We start from the raw sequence: 17,797 nt of genomic DNA on the forward strand, positions 1-17,797 counted from the left end.
ATCATGTGGACAGGCACATTTTCACAAAGTTATGGCATGTTAGTTGCAACTTTTTTGGTAAGATTTTATTTCTAAAACTAGCAATTCTTAATAGTATTGAAAATCTTGAATATAATTTGAACTGATTTCAAGTTTTACACACATCATAACTCTTTATTTGCGTTATGTAAATCATCTGGGTTCTGCACCAATGATTGATTATAAACAGGTGTTTATCACATTTTCTGCAATTAAAAATTTGAAAGAAGATGTAACTAAATATGAACATATTTAGTTAGATACTGTGTTTGATGTTACAACAAAACAGTTCTACTTGCATGCATGCAGCATAGAGTCTCTAGGAGAGAGTGCGTTTTTCAGGCTATAGGAACATTTTCATTCCACTCTTTGAAAAAAAAAAAAAAAAAAAAAACAGATGTAGTGAGTAAATATAATGTAAGTGAACTGCATCCACTAATCTCCAACAAAATATTATAGCATATGTGAGATATCTATTATTATTAAGATATAAGAACTGCTGAAAAAAAAAAAAACCCTCAGATAATGTAGAATTCATATAAGGTTAGATAATTCTGATAAGAAATTATTTACATAGTTACACACACAAATAGTGTATACTATCATCACTGAATTCTTAGAAAATCAAGCAAAATAAAACAGAAATAAATACATATAACAAACACAACAAATTGCAAAATGATCTGCTGCTCCATCAACCCACATGTGTATTCCTACCATGCCAAGATGAATCACCTGATCAACATTATTACTTCATTGGATTAGCCACTCTATATAGTTAATTACCTAATGTACAGAGTCACTGCTTATTATTAGTTAGTTATGTTTTGCAAATAAATCTTTCTCTCTCATAAGGATTTTTTTTTTAAAATCATGCCTGCATGTCTAGAGTTTGAGATCACGTTATTCACTCCACCCAGCAACATACAGGACATACATATATCATAAATATAAATTATTAATAATGCATCTGCCTGTAATGTAGGTATTTCTATTCACACCCGTTCTTTCCTTCTCTTATATTTGCCATTCTCACATGAGTCAGTTATGATTATTCATATATTTACACCCCCCCCCCAAATGTAGCATTTTCCTTAAATATTGTTTTCTAATACAATATATCCAAAACAAATATTCATTCCTCTCCCCATGCAGATTTGGTCACAATCAAAGAACTTTTCACAATATTTGGCACATCTTCCAATATGCAAATACAAAAATGTGATAAGGAGAGATGTCTTCTCCATCACCACAAGGTCAAGATGCAGGTGGCAAATTTTTGTTTATATAATACAATAAATTTCTTGAATCATCCCAGCATGAATGTGTTAAGCAGAATGGGAGATGAAAGATGTAGCAAAACTAGTGTTTACCAGGATGGCAAGACCAAGATCTAAGCGGATTGATAAAGTAAGAAATATAAGATAACAAATGTAAAAGCTGATAATACTGGAGTTCTGACAGATAACAGATGCTAAAGGAAGATTGTTGACAGGAAGTTGGTAATAATGTAACCTTTTTATGCTATTACCATAATATCCTGAGGGTACAATATCAGGAATTTGGCAGTGATATCACAATCTTTCTACTGTTTACCAGTGCCTGCCTGCAATCCACAAACACTGCCCTCATTATCTCATTTTCCATAATATTGATATAAACTTCATAACTCTTCTTTACACCATCTCCACAGCTTCGTCCTCTCTTGGAACCCAAAAGACCAAATCTGCACACAGGTGTGATTGTATCAAGGCCTTCTAAAAATGAACAAAGACTACCTCATCCTTACAAGTCAATGTTTGTTCCAACATCACAATTATTCTTAGAGTTGTATGCGCAATTTTTCCTATATAAAACCTTGAATTTCAACTTCTTGTTCCACAATAGCTCCACAATCTTAAGCCTCATTAGTTTCTCCAAGCATAATCCTATGAACATGCAAGTGGGAATCTCACACTATAACTGCATAGTTACTAACAATGAATCAATAGCCATTTCGACTGTCTGCAGTTCTAGCCTCTTCAATCACTCAAAGTGCTCATCAGCAAAACAACTAAACATCTCTTGTCATATCCTTCCTCATCATTGCAAAAAATGAATAATGATAGTTCCAGAAGCAATCTCTGGGGGCATACAACACTGATCACCTCAAATCTGACAAATTCAATTTATTAATTTTGTACATTTCAACCATATACCACTTTTTTTTTTTTTCATAGCTGTCCATCAGCCACTTGTTTATTCAAGTCAATAGTTTCTATTACAAACCCATATCTTCCAATTTATACAACAGTCATTCATGTCTTAAATGGCTTAACAAAAGTATCATGGTGTATCTATTCCCTTCATCTCACTCAGCCATAACATTCTTAAAAAAAAAAAAAAAACATTAACAAGCTGCTTCGATGTGACCTGTTTACCAATGTAGTTCCTTACAAAGTATAGCTTGCAATATAAGAGTTCCTACCAGCTTCTCTAAAATCCTCACCATCTGCAAAAACTGCTTAGTATCTGACCTAAGAGTATCAGATAATGATAGCTCACTAGTTAGCCACATCAGCTTTTGCATCATCCTTGTATGGTTGTCTCATCAGATTTTTCCTGAGCTGAGAATCAAATTATACACCCAGATCAAAAACCTGACCAGTTCAGGCGAGTATTCCTTCGACATTCATGCAGATATTTGATCTATCCCCTATTGCCAAACTCTTATCAAGGTTATTATTTATAAATGTTTCAATTAAAGAATATCAATATCCTTGATCTGTTTTCTCCTGACAACAGCAAATTTTCATTAAGGCTTTCAATCATTAATTGAGGGGGGGCGGGGGTTGGCCTGAAGTTTCCAACTCCTGCAAGAAGGGAATCTAAATTTTTTCTGATGATTGTCCATTGAAATTCTGAACTTAAATTTTTTAAATAAAATACCCTTAACTCATTAATCAGAATAGTTATACCGACAAAAGTGTGATAGAGAGAAATCTTTTAGTTATTAATGTCAATCAATTTTGAGGCTTTAGAGAATGAAAAAGATCCTTGTTGGGGATCTAAATAGCAGAGTAGGAAATAATTGTCAGACACGCAAAAATATTTTAGGAAAATTTGGAGAAAACAGCAAAGCTAATAATAATGGCAAATACCTGTTGGATTTCTGCTCAGGACATGCACTGGTTATTACACACAATGTTCCAACATAAAAATGTGCACAAATTTTGCAGATGTGAATTGCAAATTTGAACAGTTTTTGCAGATGGTGAGGATTTTAAAGAAGTTGGTAGGAACATGGAGAGAAGAGGCAAGGAATAAGAAAAATCTCACTGACTACGTTATTGTTGATAGTGATGTTTTCTCCCTTGTGCAGGACACCAGAGTGTACAGAGGATTTGAAATTGGAAGTGATCACCATTTAGTCTTGAGCAGGATAAAACTGAATTTCATATTGAAATTCAGTAAGAAAGTTTTAAAGCAAATAAACGTTGAGCAGCTCTCAGATATGAACTGTAAAAATACACAAACATTATTAAAGAAAAAATGAAAGAGTCTGAGAACAGGAACCAAACCTTGGAGATTCAGTGGCAAGTTGAAGAAAACACTGATTCAGCCAGAGAGGCATGTGGTGAGGTTGTCTGTAAGAATAGAAAAATCAGAATTCCATGGTGGACACAGGAAGTTAAAAGAGGCAGTGAAGAAAAAGAAGAAAGCATATCAAAAGTTCCAGTCAAATAAGTCAGCTTGTGCTCTTTGTCTCTGTCTAAGATGGTTGGAGCAAAGCTCTCTAGTACCTATATAGAAAAAGGGAAATAACTGAATATGAGAATTACAGAGGCATTTCCCTACTGAGTGTTCCTGATAAGATTTATGCAAGTATACTTCAGAAATGGTTGAGAAGGATTGTGGAATTGAAGCTTGGTGAAGAACAAGCTGGATTTAGGCCAAATAGAGGCTGTCAGGACCAGATTCTCACTTTACAAATAGTTGAGAAATCACGAGAATATAACAAAGATCTGTATTTAAGTTTTGTAGATCTAGAAAACGCATATGACAAAGGGCCAAGAGAAAAGTTAAACAATTCAATAGTCAATGGGACATTATATCATGCAATACTTAGTCTTTATTTGAGTTGTAAGTTCAGCAGTTAGAATTGAAGTACAGGAAGATGGTTTGATATTAAATCTGATGTCAGACAATGATGTACACTATCCTCTCTATTATTTGTTATCTATATGGATCACATTCTGAAGATTGAAAGTTTAATTTTTCACTTGGTTAGACTATAATAAATTTAGTTTAATCCTTTATCCAAGCGTGAGCAAACAAAGTTTGTGCCTGAAAGTATCTTCAGGACTGGGGTAAAGTGGTACAACAACGGGCAACTCGTTGCAAAGGTGGAGCAAGCTAACATCTCCCATAATGTAAAATATGGGAGATGTTAGCTTCTATCTCAGTATCTCCCATAATGCAAAACACATCTCCTGGCGGATATGTATAATGTTATGCATTAAGGGAAGGGCTACTACCCAGACTAGTTTCGACCTTGATTGAGATCTCTTCAGTGGGAGCCAGGCCCAAGTGGAAGATACCAGGCAAAAGCATTAGCAAGGTCATCTCTACCTATAGGAGTTGCCAAACGGTGTGCCACCTTTTTATTAAATTACTCTGTATTTAGAGAAAGATGTTGGAAGTTTAATTTTTCACTTGGTTTGACTATAATTAATTTAGTTTAATCCTTTATTCAAGTGTGAGCAAACAAAGATTGCGCCTGAAAGTATCTTCAGGACTGGGATAAGGTGGTACAACACCTAACATTATACATATCCGCAAGGAGATGTGTTCTGCATTATGGGAGATACTGAGATAGGAGTGATGTTATCTTGCTCCACCTTTGCAACGAGTTGCCCGGTGTTGTACCACCTTACCCCAGTCCTGAAGATACTTTCAGGTGCAAACTTTGTTTGCTTATACTTGAATAAAAGATTAAACTAAATTTATCACATTATGAAGGAAAGTGGTATTAAACATGATAGCAAAATTGGAGATGTTAATTTCTGCTCTTTACTTTATGCAGCTGATGTTATACTTCTAAATAAATCCAGTACAAGATTCCCTGACTAATTTGAATAATGTAATAGATATTGTATGAAGGTCAACAATAACAAGGCAATGAAAATAGGCAGAAGTACTGAAAATGCCAACTGCATCATGAATGGAGAACTTATAGAACAAGTAAAACATTTCAGCTACTTAGGCAAGATAGTAAATTAAATATGGATATAGACAACAGAATCAACAAAGCTGGTATGGTACGAAGTCAACTGAATAAATTTATATGGAATTAGAGAGAAATTAGCCAAAACGCTAAATTAGCTGTATACAAGACAGTGTTCAAACCAATTTTAACTTACGGATCTGAGAGCTGGGTCAGAAGTAAAACACTTGACCGAAGACTAGTGACTGCAGTTATGAGAGCCCTGAGAAAGATTAGGGGCAGGAACAGATGGCATCAATGGCAATATCATTAAAAACGAGGATATTAGGAAAGAACTTGACACTGTCAGCATCCAGGAATGCATTAGCAGAGCTAATCTCAGGTAGTATGGTCATTTAAACAGAATGGGAGAGGAAAGATTAGCAAAACTAGTTAGGAAAATTAGCAAAAAGGCGAATTAGCTGATCTCATACGGAGGTAGCAGGGTTTTTTCTCCCGGAAACTCGGGTTTTTCATCCTGCATACAGACAAATCGGCCCTTCAGATCACACGCAATTTACAGACAAAAAATACGAGTTGGGTGGTGAAGGTGGGCGGTAGATGGCGTTGATTGAGATAATTCGTAGTAGAGGTTCGGTGTAGTGGTTGAGACAGTTGTAGGTGTCCTCCCGCGATGAGTCTTCGGACTCCTTGGAGGTGTCAGGAATAATAATAATAAAACAAGTGTTCTCTGCCAGGATGGCAGGAAAAAGACCCAGAGGAAGACCAAGTAGGTGGATAGATACAGTAAAAAGATAATGTTGGCGTCTTGACAGGTAACAGATTGTTTTAGAGGAAAATTGTAGATAGGAAGTTAGTGGTGATGTAAGTTTTTCATGTAGCACTATCATATCCTCTACACCCCTTGAGGGTATATGTCAGGAATTTGATGATGATGTCAATCTATAATTTGAATTCGAAAGGTAATCAAGCTAGCGATATCTGAATAACTTATAAAAATATATTTCATAATCCAAGAAATATAATTTGGCCAATGAAGTTTTTTGGTAATAGGTCACACCATAGTTATTTCAGTGTAAATCATTTTAATTAATTTGTACATTTACTAATGTTATTTTATTTAACTGAGGAAGTCTTTTCTGAAAGCTAGGAAAGAAGTTACATTATTATTCTGAAAACATTGCTTTCCTTACTACTTGGCATAAAACAGCAGAACAATTGAATAAAAATATCCATAAAAAAAATAAATAATAATAAATAAATAACAATAGGTCTTGTGCTTTTCCTTCATAACACATCTGTTTTGTTAACTTTTCCTCTATCATTCTGTTCATATGACCTAAGATTAATTTCAGTTAGGTAGAAATATATGGGGTTTGAATCTAATCTAAGAAGCAATCTCCATAAAAGTTTTCAACTAAAGGTGAATTAGCTTCCTGTTAAATCTGAAAAACTTCAGGACCTCAGTTATTTCAACAACCATAATAAATAAATAGATAGCTAATGTAATGTACTGTAATGTCCACCCCCTAATTTCTAAAAATTTGGCTAGTGTAAGGCTTTTATACAAACATGGCTAACATACTATATTTGGTAGACAATTTCTTAGCATATCAATTGATATAATGAGTTGGTTTGCTCACCTGGAATTCTTAAAATAAATAAAGACTTTTAGACAACATATGGAAGTCTTCTATTAAATACTGTAAACTTAAGACCTGTTATTTCAACAATCATAAGTAAATAACATAGGTGACTGCCAAACTAACGTTTGGAATATGAGACCAAAATTGCTATGGTTTTTTACTAATTTATAGCTCATTTACTGTATATCTGTATACATCAATCTCTGCAATTTTTCTAGCCATTTTCCTGTAACCTTAATAAAAAGTTCTAAAACAATTAAGTACTGAAAATTGTAGGTGTTATTGTGATTCATGTGAATGACAAACAAAAAAAAAAAAGTATAATTTATCTGTCTCAAAGAATTTAACATGAGATGTTTTAGAATGCTCGCAAGCTATTGTGCTTAAAGAAAAAAGCATAACTAATAAATACAACTTTTGTTAATTTCCAATTAAATGTGCTCAGTTGCTCAACACACACACACATAATTTTATATTCACTCTCTCTCACACACACACACACACACACACACACACAGGAGGGAGAGTTCATTTCGAAGCATTTATAGTAATTAACTAATTTATAATTTAACATATGACAATCTGAGATTGAGTCAACCAAATTGGCTTAAACTAGAAATACACATGATGGGCAACACATGAGATTTTCTTCCAGCTGGGGCATCACCCATTTAAATAAGCCCCCCCCCCCAAAAAAAAAAAAAAAAAATTTTCTCAGAAAACCAGGATGAATAGAGAGAAGTCAGCTACTGGAACAAATTCCAAATTAATATCTAAAAGAGCAACAAACCCACTGTCAGAAACTAAGTCAACACAAGTAGTATTAAAAAAAAAAAAAAAAAACCTATAAAAGAATAAGCTGAAAAAAAGCTGCTGCAGTAGATGGTATTTGACCAGAAATGCTTAAATGTGGAGGTTCAAAAGTTTTGCTGTGGCTATACTGCATAATTCAGAGGGTCTGGTCAGAAGGTCAAATTTCAGATGATTGGAGTAGAGTTTTCCTATATATAAAGAATTTCTCTACTAATTGTCCGAGATAAGCTTTATGCAAGTATACTTGAAAAACTTTAAAAAAATTGTGGAAAAATAAATTTTAACAAGCTGGGGTCAGGCCAAACAAAGGTTGTCAACATCAGAGTTTCACTATGACAAAATCATGGTGATAGGTGCCCAGAAAAAGCTTTCCAAAATGCTACAATATATGGGGAAATTGGAACATTATGTAGAGCAATACATAGTCTAAATTTAAGTTGTAAGTCAGCAGAGAGAATTGAAGGAAACAAAGGAAGATAGGTTTATGTAAAATCAGTGATAAGAGGAAGGACATTATCTCCCTTCTTATTCTTCATCTATATTATTACTATTATTATTACTATTATTATGGGCAACTCCAGGGAGTCATTAGACTCATCGAGGGAGGCCCCAAATCATATGCATTGCATTATGAAAGATAGTGCCATTAAACCCGATATTAGAATCAGATATCAAACTTTGATATTGTACTCCCATTCAGTGCTAGTTTCCAGTGTTCTCTATCTAAACTACATAACATCTATAACAAATTTATTATGAAAATCAATAATAAAAAGACCAAAATTATGAAAATAGACAGGAACATAGAAAACTTCAGCTTCATTCTCAATGGAGAACCTATAGAACAAGTAAAATATTTCAGCTATTTAGGAAGTTTTTAGTGAAGATGGCAAATTAATTGGAAATAGATAACAGAACAAGTAAAGCTGGTATGGTGGCCATTAGGCTAGTTGAATAAATTTATATGGAATAAGAGAGAAATTTGCTAGTATGCTAATAAGACAAACTAGCATACAAGCAGTATGCTAGTTTGCAAGGTGGTGTTCAAGCTAGTTTTAAGTTAGGATCTGACAGTTGGATTAGAAGTAAAGCCCTTGATCAAAAGGTTAGAGACCACAGATATGACCATTATGAGAACAATTAGGGGCTCAAACAGAGGACATATTTAAAATGAAGATATTAGGAAGGAACTCTATATTGTTAGCATTCAAGAATGTGTGAACAGGGCTAATGTAAGGTGGTATGGTCACTTAAACAGAATGGGAGAGGAAAGGTTTAGAAAAACAGGTGTTTGCTGACAAGAAGGTAAGAAAAAAAATCCAATGGGAGCCCAATATCTAGATAGACCATTTCAGTCAAGAAGCGCCTTAGAACAGCGCTTCCCAAACTGTGGACCGTGAAATAATAAAAACAAATTTAAAATGTTTTAAGACTAAGTAGATTTTTTTAAGCTTAAAAGAAACATATTTAATTTTTATTATTTACTATTTCTTTTTTTTCCCTTATGTTTTAATGGAAAAAATCACACATTGGTGTTGGTTCACAAAGTTTGCTTCTTGCGTATTCCAGCGCTTAATGAATATTAGTAAATATATGCTTATTCATATAAGTTTCATTTCAAAAGGTATCGATTACAAAAAAGATTACAAACACAAAATCTTGAATATAAATTGTATTGAATATAAATACAATAAATATTATAATACATGTCTGTATTAAGATTTTTTTTCTGATGGGGGCCGTGAAATATTTTAATTTTTCCAAAGGGAGCCTTGGCTCCATAAGTTTGGGAAGCACTGCCTTAGAAGACTGAAATTAATTTAGATGAAGATTGTTGATAGAGATTAGTATAATGCAACACTGTCATGGTAGCGTGTATACCTCTCGAGGGTACATCAAGAAATTGTTAATAATAATCTTACATGCCAAGAACAATACCAATATTAACATACCTTATTAAAATGGAGAATTGTGTGGATCCATCAATATTTTATAGCCAAGTGCAGAAAGAAACTTAAGTACCCAAGTTAGCAGAGAGCTTATAAGAATATATTCTTCACCATTATAGTTGTCTTGGTATGCATTGCTTAAAAGAATGTTCTGTCCAGGGGCCCTCATGTTTGCTTTTTTTTTTTTTAGTGCTTAAATTAGACCTTTCTACCTTTCATTAGAAAATATGAATGGATCCACGATATCCGCCATTTTAATATCTTCCTTATGCCAATTTGAAGCCTTTCAAGCTCTATACTTTAGAAAAAAAAGTAAGTAAATTACTAAAATTTACATACCAATCTGAATGCTTATATTTCAGTATATCGCACAACATAAGTTGCAAATGATTTATTTGAAATTTTATATATGATTGTTCTGAAATATATTTAGAATTCAAATGGTACAAACTAGCTTTAAAATATTCAATTCCTTTCAAAACTAGAAAAGTAATAATAAATCAGAAGATTTAATATTATTTTACCTCAGATGAAATGACAACTCCAGAATCTGACTTGGTAATATTATTTTTGTTGCATAAGGAATTCCTATACTCCTTCCTCTCTAATTTTTCCCAGTCAATATACTGAAAAAGAGCAAATAAGTAAAATAAATAAGAAAATGCACATTTCCTGTCCCCCTCAAGTTAATTTTCTTAGAAAATAGTGTGCAAATATGATTAAGATGTATGTATGAGTCAAAAAGCATTAGACTATAAGTTACTTTCTGTTTGATAATGCATCCATGAATGGAACAATTTCTCTGACAAGTTCCATACCGGGTAAATGCAACTTGTAAACTTAAAAAAATGACATAATATAAAATGATATAAAATGAACAGATCAAATCAAACCATTCAGTAGTGCATAACTTAAGTTTCAAAAATGAAACAAAGTAATACATTACACCTCCCTTCCACCAAACACTGAAATTTAATGCTTGCTACTTATTACATTTTGCAGTGAAATTTACACATTAGCCATACATGGATCTACAAAACTGTTAATTTACACAGTATCAATATTTTTTTCACTTAAAAAAAAATAAAATAAAAAATGTTTCACAGCAATACGAGTTTTATTGTGCATCTATTTCATACCTTTTGATGTTCACAATCACGTTGTGCCATCACATATATCTGATTTAAGCCAATAGAAAGTACAATTTGGTAAGCTGCGTTCACTCATTACATGTAACTGTAGAATCAACTATACAAATATTGATGAAAAAAAAAAGTTTGAAAACAAGAATCAAACCTTGGAGTCTCAGTGGCAAACTCTGAAGAAAACCCCACAACTCTAGGGAGATGTGGTACAGTGAAGTTATCTGCAAGGATAGAAAAATAAGAATGCTATGGTGGACACAAGAAGTTAAAGAAGCAGTCTTGGACAAGAATAAAGCATACCACAAACCACAACTTCCTAGCAAAAAGTCAGCAGATGTCATAAAACAATACAGAGAAAACTTAAGAGCTGAGCTATGTGTAACATTAGCTAAACGAACGTCATGGGAATAGTATGGTCAGAAAATAGAAAATAATATAAGGGAGTTGGCAAAATGTTCTGGAGGAAATGAGGGAGAGTATTGCAAAGGAATATAAGGTGATAAAGGTGACACAAACACTGAAAATAAAGATATCCCAGATGTCTGGTATCATTACTTTTAAAGACTTAAATATCATTATTTTTAAAGACTTAAACACATGAACTGACAGAACAGTAGTAGAAAACACTCCAGAATGCAAATTCTGGAGTGTTTTCTACTACTGTTCCATATCAATTGATCACCAGAACAAATCTGAAAACAAACCCCAACTCAACATCACCAGAGTTAAAGATCGGTACTATCAACGTAAGAAGCCTGAATGGCAAAGAAATGGAGCTAGCTGAGGAATTAGATAAGTACCAGATCGACATAATAGGGGTGACTGAAACAAAAAAGACCAAAACTGGTGAGATCTTTCTGAGCAATAAATACAAAATGTTATATTCAGGCAATAACAATCAAGGAAAAGAAGGAGTAGCCATAGTATTAAACACAAAATACGAGGCTAATCTTCTTGAATGGCAGTCAGTCTCAAGTAGAGTAATGTGGGCAAATATGAGAATGGGGAACTGGACAATGAGACTTATTTGTGCCTATGGTCCCACAGAAGGTTCTACTAAGGTAGAAGTGGAGGAATTTTTTGAGGCTTTAGAAAAAGCAACTGACACAATGAAAAAGGAAAAGTTGGTCCTTGTTGGGGATCTAAATAGTAGAGTAGGAAATGATTGTGAGACATACAAAAATATTTTGGGAAAATTTGGAGAAAAGAGCAAAGCTAATAATAATGGCAAATATCTGTTGGATTTCTGCTCAGGACATGGACTGGTTATTACTAACACCATGTTCCAACATAAAAATGTGCACAAATTCACATGGAGAGAAGAGGCTAGGAATAAGAAAAGTCTCATTGACTATGTTATTGTTGATAGTGATGTTTTCTCCCTGGTGCAGGACACCAGAGTGTACAGAGGATTTGAAATTGGAAGTGATCACTATTTAGTCTTGAGCAGGATAAAATTGAATTTCATATTGAAAAGAATAACATGTAAGAAAGTTTTAAAGCGAATAAAAGTTGAGCAGCTCTCACATGTAAACTGTAGACTAAAATACAGAAATATTATTGAAAAGAAAATGAAAGAGTTTGAGAACAGGAATCAAACCTTGGAAATTCAGTGGCAAACTCTGAAGGAAACATTGATTGATTCTGCCAGAGAGGCATGTGGTGAGGTTGTGTGCAAAGATAAAAAAATCAGAACTCCCTGGTGGACACAGGAAGTTAAAGAGGCAGTGAAGGAAAAGAAGAAAGCATATCAAAAGTTCCTGGCAAATAAGTCAGCTTTTACTCTTACAGAATACAGAGACAAATGTAAGAAAGCTAAACAGTGTGTAAAACTAGCTAAACAAAAGTCATGGGAGGACTTTGGCAAGAATATAGAAAATAAATATCAAGAAGGTGGCAAAATATTCTGGAGGTTGTTGAAGAAGCTTAGGAATGGAGGAAAGAGTGCTGTAAAAGGAATTAGAGATGATAAAGGTGAAATGAAAACAGGAGAAAAAGATATCCTTGAAGTATGGAGTAATTACTTTGAAGAACTGCTAAATGAAACAAGCAGTGATGACAGCACAGTGATAAAAAACACTGACCAGTCAGGAATACATATCCATACTTTAAGTAGAAAAAGCCATCAAAGGCTTGAAATGTGGAAAAGCAGCAGGAGTAGATGATATTCGACCAGAAATGCTGAAGTATGGTGGTACAAGAGTCTTACAGTGGCTGCACTGCATAGCTCAGAAAGCCTGGACAGAGGGACGAATTCCCGATGATTGGAGTAGAGCTCTCATAGTACCCATATATAAAAAGGGAAATAAAACTGAATGTGAGAATTACAGAGGTATTTCCCTACTGAGTGTTCCTGGCAAGATATATGCAAGTATACTTGAGAAACGGTTGAGAAGAATTGTGGAAGAAAAGCTTGGTGAAGAACAAGCTGGATTCAGGCCAAATAGAGGCTGTCAGGATCAGATCTTCACTTTACGACAAATAGTCGAGAAAGCATGGGAATATAACAAAGATCTGTATTTAAGTTTTGTCGATTTGGAAAAGGCATATGACAAGGTGCCAAGAGAGAAGCTATTCAATACGCTGCAGTTATATGGTGTCAATAGGGCATTATATCAAGTAATACTTAGTCTTTATTTGAGTTGTGAGTCAGCAGTTAGAATTGAAGGAAGTACAGGAAGATGGTTTAATGTTAAAACTGGTGTGAGACAAGGATGTACATTATCCCCTCTGTTATTCATTATCTATATGGATCACATTATGAAGGAATGTGGTATTAAACCTGATATCAAAATTGGAGATGTTAATGTCAGCTCTTTGCTTTATGCGGATGATGTTATACTTCTAAATAAATCCGCTACAAGTCTGCAAGATTCTCTGACTAAATTGAATAGCTGTTGTAATAGATATGGTATGAAGGTCAGCAATAAAAAGACAAAGACAATGAAAATAGGCAGAATCATTGAAAATGTCAACTGTGTTGTGAATGGAGAACCTGTGGAACAAGTAAAACATTTCAGCTACTTAGGCACAGTTTTTACTGAAGATGGTAAACTAAAAATAGAAATAGACAACAGAATCAGCAAAGCTGGTATCGTGGGAAGTCAATTGAATAAATTCATATGGAATAAGAAAGAAATTAGTCGGAACACTAAATTAGCTGTATACAAGACTGTGTTCAAACCAATTTTAACTTATGGATCTGAGAGCTGGGTCAGAAGTAAAACACTTGACCAAAGACTAGAGACCGCAGATATGAAAGTCCTGAGAAAGATTATAGGTGTGAACAGATGGCATCAATGGCAATATCATATTAAAAACGAGGATATTAGGAAAGAACTTGACATTGTCAGCATCCAGGAATGCGTTAGCAGAGCTAATCTCAGATGGTATGGTCACTTAAATAGAATGGGAGAGGAAAGATTAGCAAAACAAGCGTTCTCTGCCAGGTTGGCAGCAAAACGACCCAGAGGAAGACCAAGATATAGGTAGATTGATACGGTACAAAATGCTTTAGATGATAGAAATATAAGATCTGATAATGTTGGAGTCTTGACAAGTAACAGACTGATTTGGAGGAAAATTGTAGATAGGAAGTTAGTAATGATGTAATTTTTTCATGTAGTACTGTCATATCCTGTACACCCCTTGGGGGTACATGGCAGGATTTTGATGATGATGATTCCATATCAATACTTGAACAAGCCATTAAAAACTTGAAATGTGGACAGGAAGCCGAAGTAAATGATATTCAATCAAACCTGTTCAAATATGGGAGTCTAAAAATTTTAAATGGCTACACTTGAATAATTCAGAAGGTCTAATTCCAGATGACTGGAGTAGAGCTCTCAGAGTTTCCATCTCTAAAAAAGAATTACAGAGGAATTTCTTTACTGTGTGTTCTAGGTAAGATTTATGCTAACATACTTGAAAAAAAAAATGATTGAGAAAATTGTGGGGGAAAAAAAAAAAGAAAAAGCTAGGTTCAGGGCAAATAGATGTTAAGATTTTCACTTCATGGCAAATGGTTGAGAAATCATGGGAATATCATAAGGATCTGTACTTAAAGTTTGTAGACACAGAAAAGACCTTTTCATATGGGGTAAGTGGAACATTATAGGCAATACATAGTCTATATTTAAGTTTTAAGCCAACAGTTAGAATTGAAAGAAATACAGGAAGATTGATGTAAAATCAGGACTAAGACAAGGATGTACATTATCCCACTCCTATTACTCATCTAAATGGATCACATTATGGAAAAGTGGCATTAGGCCTGATATCAAAATTGGAGATGTCAAAGTTAGTTTACAGATATACTTCTAAGTACATTCAGTGCAAGTCTCCAAGGTGCAACAACTGTAATAAATTTGGTATGAAAATCAGAGATAAAAAGACCAAAACTATGAAAATAGGCAGAAACAGAAAAATTTTGCTACATTCTCAATGGAGAGCCTATAGAACAAGTAAAATATTTCAGTGATTTAGGCACAGTTTTTAGTGAAGATGGCAAATTAAATTTGCCATCTTCACTTGTTGAAAACAGAGTAAGTAAAGTTGGTAGGTGACCAGTATGACAAAGCCAAAACACCAAACTAGCAGTATACAAAGACAGTGTTCAAATCAGTTTTAAGGTATGGATCAGAGTCGGGTAAAAAATAAAGCACTTGATCAAAGACTAGAGACCACAGAGGTCTAAGAAAAACTAAGAGTGAACTAATGGCAGAATCATTAAAAATGAAGATATTAGAAAGAAACTGGACAGTGTTAGCATTCAAGGTGTGAGCAGAGCTAATCTTAGGTGGTATGGAAACTTAAACAAAATGAGTGAGAAAAGGTTAGCAAAACATGTGTTTGATGCTAACATGGTAGGAAAGAGACTAAGGTCTAGGTGAATTGATTCAGTCAGCAATGCATTTGAAGCATGAAATGTTAGATACAACAATATTGGAGTGCTGACAAGCAATAGGCTAATTTGGAGAAAAGTTATTGATAGAAGATTTAACCATGTAATGCTGTCATAGTATCCTGGTTTGGCATTTCACACAACTTCATGATGTACTCTGGGACAGAACAAACATGTCCTACATTGATAAAAACTGTTTCACAAGAAAATTCAAAGAGATATTTAATGGCTTTAAACAGAGATAAAATATTAAGTTTTAATGAGAATGCTATAACTAGTTTCAGCCTTTTACAGCCTTCATCAGGTATCCACTAAAGGTAGAACACAATAATAAAAATTGAAGTTACAAAAAACTGAGAATTACAGGCAAAAGTGCAATACATAATTGACATAAAAAAATTTTGTATTTTTTAAGTTGTTCTATCCAACGCGCCATTGTTTACTGCGTGCATGCTTGTAAGTTCTCGTGAACACCAGTACCGAACAATTGCAGCATGGCTATCAGGGATGTTGTAACTTAAATTGCTGTTCAAATGCTCAGGATTAAGGAGGATTTCCCTGGATTCCACAATTTTCCTTTCAAACTCATCATATATGTGTGTGTGTGTGTGTGTGTGTGTGTGTGTGTGTGTGTGTGTGTGTGTGTGTGTGTGTGTGAGATAATCGTCTTTTACTCGGTTGTTGTGATACATTTTAAAAACATAGATTTAATGATATGAAATAACTTATAAAGATTTTAATAAGAATAATACGACTAGTTTCGACTCATAACAGCCTTCCTCAGGTATTCTTAAAGGAAAAGAATAGTAATAAACATTGAAGTATCTAAACAAACTGGAAATTACAGGTAAAGATTCCACACATAATTGATACATAAAAAACGTTGTACTTTTTCAAGTTGTTCTAACAGGCATGCCATTGTTTATTCACAATAAACAATGGCATGCCTGTATGTATGAATGCTGGAAGCATCTGGAATTTCTTTGCATAGTAAATTCAACTTGGCCAAAAGTTACAGGCATTAGTGAGACAGAATGACATAAGGATAGAATATTTTCAGGAAGGACAGAGGAAAAGAGATACGAGGTTTGCTAATGGATAGAAGCCAAAATAGATTAGGAGTTCAGCAGGATAGGGGTGAACAAGGACTGCATTTCAGGTTATCCTATACAACCAACAAGACGAAATATACAGTTTGTTGCTACTGCAGGCTAAGAGATAAGGGAGAAAGTGAATGGCATACATCAGTAAACTTGAACTATGAAGACAAATTGGAAAGAGGAACAGCCACATAAAGGAGAAAAGGAAATGGAATTTATACAGCTACTAAGACAATTACTTGAGAGAGCATGTAATGGAGAAAGCTGGATATGATGACCATCAGAGAACCTGCAAATATCTCATGTTGGAGGTTTAATGGAATATTTACAGCACTAGGAAAGGATTAAAAACTAATTTTAATGCTTCCATTATTTCTGTGACTTTCAGGGATTACAAATAACTCTTGTAACACACACACACACTCAAATACAACACAATATTAAGTGAAACACATGGATGACTAAAGTCCTATCTAGGTGATGCGCTCTCTTTGGGTGTTTGTAGGTGGCCTAGGATGCAACATGGGACCTATGATAATTAATGTTTCCCAAATTTTGGGAAATTTTATGCAACCATATTTATTTAAATTCAGTTGATTTCTCAGTGCCACCACAGATTCTAAAAACAGTTTTCTTTTTTAAATTTACTATGGTGGAGTATGGTGGTTTTTCTCCAGATCCTGTGGGTTGTATCCAAAACAGTCTGCAAAGCCAGATTGACCACAGGTACAATTACAGATGCATGATTTGTGTTCTTCTAAACAGATGGTTTGCTGATCTACCTGTCTGTCTGAAGTAAGCCAGCTTGCAGGAACAGGGTACTTTATATACTCCAGGCACTGAGAGAGAGAGAGAATTGAGCTGATCTTTGGTAGAATGGATATAGGTAGCAAGTTTATGGTGAGACTTAAAAGCTGTGTAGAGGTTGTACTTTTTATTTTTTCTGATGTGCTACGAATGTAGGGTATGGGTGATGGCATTTCTGAAATCCTTCTGAAGAGTAGGTTTTCTATA

At 34.2% G+C, this 17,797-nt stretch overlaps 1 protein-coding gene across 7 annotated transcripts in view; it reads right to left on the minus strand.

The window, feature by feature from the left end:
- LOC150097375 (serine/threonine-protein kinase Sgk1-like) overlaps window positions 1–17,797 on the minus strand; it is a 163,959-nt gene that overhangs the window by 46,765 nt on the left and 99,397 nt on the right. For all 7 annotated transcript variants that reach the window (XM_090407384.1, XM_090407387.1, XM_090407389.1 and 4 more), the window contains exon 9: window positions 10,157–10,258. In XM_090407384.1, coding sequence (XP_090263510.1) covers window positions 10,157–10,258 — 102 coding nt within the window. The remainder of the gene's footprint in view (window positions 1–10,156; window positions 10,259–17,797) is intronic.

The sequence above is a fragment of the Typopeltis vanoorti genome, chromosome 17 (assembly GCF_054136105.1).
Source record: "Typopeltis vanoorti isolate ZY-2024b chromosome 17, IOZ_Tvanoo_1.0, whole genome shotgun sequence".
NCBI lineage: Eukaryota > Metazoa > Arthropoda > Arachnida > Uropygi > Thelyphonidae > Typopeltis > Typopeltis vanoorti.